Here is a 3,668-nt window from a genome sequence, read left to right on the forward strand (position 1 = left end):
CAATATTATTGTTGTATAAAATATTTTAATATCTAAATCATATAAAAATATACAAATAGAAAAATATTTTTTTTAATAAATTATTATTAGTGATATTTTAAATATGATTTAGAAATTTGAGGTTATATGAATAAATATTAAAATTTGAGAGCTAGATATGTAAGTAAATTAGAATTTTGTGATATATATATATATATAAGTAAATAACAAAGAAATAAAAGCTAGAATATGAAGTAATATGACAATACCATAATAGAATTTCATCAAAGAGCAAAACTGCAAGGAAAGTTTCATAGCAGCCCTCTATCTTCAAGTGTATTATGCATAAATACAATATACATGACATCTAGCAGGTGGTAAAAGCAGCCTTCTTTATTGGGTTACAAATAACATTAGTTCATAAGGATATACAATCACAAACAATAGAATTATGCAATCTAATTTACATCTAGAAAATAAAGAAATAAATAAAAATTTACATGCCTGTGTAGAAAAGAAACCTTAGAACACAACTAGTTTCCTGATTCAATCCTCTCAAGAACTTCTAATCTTGTCTTCCTCTTCCACCCTTTCATGGTAGCCACCAGGTTCACTAGCCCTACAACTTGACTCCTAGAGTATTCCTGCATTGAAAAAGGTTATTATGGCTCATGTCCAGGAACTGGAGAGGACACGGAATTTCAATAAACTATTAGTTCTTACAGGATGAGAGCGTGCCCAATACACATACTCAGTCTCTGGAAGATAGAAGGCCTGATTTGAAGGTACAAAAAAGAAAAAACTACATTTCAGTTGATCTAGAAAAACATGTCAACCAATATTTCTAAAAAAAAAAAAAAAAAAAAGAGAATAGGGATTGTTTATGGCAATAAAATTTAGCATTTCAAATACTTCCCATTATGAAACCTAATTTTTAGCCTAGCTTAATATATACTTGCTTGTTTAAGTCCACCCAAACATTCATATGAGCCATAAGATCTATTCTCAAGTGATGGGCCAAGTTTTTACTGCAAGAAGAATAGGCGGCACACAAACTTAGCTGCAGGATGAAAATTGTGATTATGTTATTGATAGGAAATACTTGATTTCAAGTATTTCCAAATCACTTCTACAGCAAATCTCGATGCAAACTGCTGTTCACAGCAGGAAAAACAGCAAAACAGTGGGAAAAACAGGGAAAAGCTGAGAGAAAATTGGAAGAACAGCTTGTATTTTACTAGTAGAAGAATAAAATAGCAAGATACAATTGATCCTCAATTCGAGAGGAGGATCGTTCTCTCCCAAATCTCTGGCAACGCCAAGAGCCCAAAGAAAACCTAAAATCTACGAGATCTCAAATTTCAGCCAAATTCAAGATACTCAAACCTTAGAAAAATCAACTATTTAATGCATACAAATCAAAAAGAATTCCCTAAACAGTCCCTACAATCAATTTCCCTCCTAAAATCCATTCAAAAACCTTCCTATTCGGCCCTGTTTGATCCCGGCGGGCGTGCGGGAGGCGGAACTTCCGCCTCGTGTAGCTGGGCCGGTCCCGCGTGGACCGGCTGGACCGGTCCATTGGACCGGTCTAACAATACTCCCCTCCCAAAGATCCACCTTGTCCGCAAGGTGGAAAGACGACACCCTCCATTCATTCTTCATCACAAACAGTAAGAACTTGAAGAGTTCGGTCCTTACACCTGTGCCCCAGCGTATACCTCTCGTCACATCTGAAACAAAGCCCTTTTGCCCTCTTCTCCTGTAATTCTGTCTCAGTGAGCTTCTTGAAGTTATCCCCACTCCCTCCTCCTACTGACTTCTCCCTGGTGATCTCATTATTGTTGACTGATGCAGGCCCCTTTTGTGCTAAAAGAGTGGTCGTAGTCTTGTAAGAGCCTCCTGAGCTGCTGCTCCTAGCTCCCTTCTCCAGATTATTCTGATTTTCTACCAGCTGTGCCAACTTCATTGCCTCCTCCAAGTCACTAGGCATCAGAACTTTAACTGCCGCTCGGATCTCTGCCTTCAACCCCTTCATGAAATTCCCCTCCAATACGCTATCTGATAATCGCTCCACCCTACTAGCCAGGTGCTCGAACCGATCACGGTAGTCTTCTACTGATCCCTCCTGCACCAGAGCAAAGAACTGCTCATAGAAATCTCCTCCCCGGTCGGTTTGGAAACGTTCTATTATGCAGTTTTTGAATTCCCTCCAGTTCCTGATAGGCTCCCTCCTATCACGCCACTGATACCATGCCAAAGCCTTTCCTTCCAGACACAATCCTGCCGCCGTCAGCTTCTCATCCTCTGTCAACCCATTGACCGCAAAGTAACGCTCCACCTTGTAGATCCAGCCATGGCCGTCTTCCCCCTCGAAAACGGGCATCTTCAATTTCCTCACCTTGGGATCTCCCCGGTATCCTCCATAGCCTCCCATTCCCCTCAGAGGAAGCGTTCCCCAATTGTCCCGATCGTCCCTCCGACGAATATACTCTAACCCCTCTTCATACTCACCTCTCCTCCCTTCAACATCATCACCTCGACGCTGAATACCTTCAAATTCAGCACCTCGACGATGACGTTCCTCCCTTCTTCCTTCAAAATCCCCCCCTCGACGCTGAATTCTTTCGAATTCAGCACCTCGGCGATGCGATCCCTCTCTTCTCCCACCAAAATCAGCCCCCCTTCTGTCATATCCCATGCTCATCTCTTCCCTCGAAAGGGGCTCTAAAGGAGGCATGTCGTTCTCTTCCTCTAGGATCTCCACCTCCACATTTCTCCTCCCCCGCAAGGGGTTCGGATTTCCTCCCATGCCATGGCCGTCGGCGATCTCTCTTACTTCCGATGTCGCCGGATTGGTTTTCATCTCAAGTAGTTTCTTCAACATTTCCTCCATTGCGGTGAACTTCCCCTCCAACCTTTCATTGTTGGAGGTGATTTGATTTTGAAGGTTGAAGAATCTTTCCTCCAAATCGGCTTTCAATTGGCCGACTTCGCCTTCCAAGATGTCAACCTTCTTTCCGGCCATCTTTCTTCCAAATGGATCTCAAAAATATCACTTCCGGAAATGATAAACTTGCTGAAATTTCAGAATTTCAGCCGCCGGTGGTCCCAAATCGACGCTCTGATACCAATTTGATAGGAAGTGCTTGTATTCACAAGCAACCTATCCAAAATCGGCGAACCAACAGCAGCCAAATGGCTGTCCACAGCAGGAAAACAGCAGAAATCTGCTGTTTACAGCAGAAAAACACCAACACCACAAGGAAATCTGAGAGAAAACTCAAAGAAAAGCTTGTATTCCACTAGTCGATGAATAAATTAGCAAGTACAATTGATCCTCAATTCGAGAGGAGGATCGTTCTCTCCCAAATCTCTGGCAACGCCAAGAGCCCAAAGAAAACCTAAATCTAAGAGATCTCAAATTTCAGCCAAATTCAAGATGCTCAAACCCTAGGAAAATCTACTATTTAATGCATACAAATCAAAAGGAAATCCCTAAACAGCCCCTACATTCAAATTTCCCTCTCAAAACGCTAAAAAAACGCTTCCTAAAATGCTCTAATGGGCTGGTCGGGCCGCTCGATCTCCGCAGGAGGCGGAGATCTCCGCCTGTTTCGCGTTTTTGGCCCGTGAACCGGTCCCGCCTGGACCGGCTAGACCGGTTCAGTGGACCGGTCTAACAGATT

General features: G+C 42.3%; 1 protein-coding gene across 3 annotated transcripts in view; it reads right to left on the reverse strand.

The window, feature by feature from the left end:
• Positions 1-239: 239 nt before the first annotated feature.
• The window catches only part of LOC110099514 (syndetin), a 166,962-nt gene continuing 163,533 nt past the window's right edge, over positions 240-3,668 (reverse strand). For 2 of the 3 annotated variants that reach the window (XM_020826695.2, XM_028695659.1), the window contains 2 exons: positions 703-753; positions 240-623 (listed from right to left, as the gene is read on the reverse strand). In XM_020826695.2, coding sequence (XP_020682354.1) covers positions 513-623; positions 703-753 — 162 coding nt within the window. In that variant the 3' untranslated portion in view covers positions 240-512. The remainder of the gene's footprint in view (positions 624-702; positions 754-3,668) is intronic. The other variant, XM_028695658.1, reaches the window with a different exon arrangement.

This window comes from Dendrobium catenatum, unplaced genomic scaffold (assembly GCF_001605985.2).
Source record: "Dendrobium catenatum unplaced genomic scaffold, ASM160598v2 fragScaff_scaffold_665, whole genome shotgun sequence".
NCBI lineage: Eukaryota > Viridiplantae > Streptophyta > Magnoliopsida > Asparagales > Orchidaceae > Dendrobium > Dendrobium catenatum.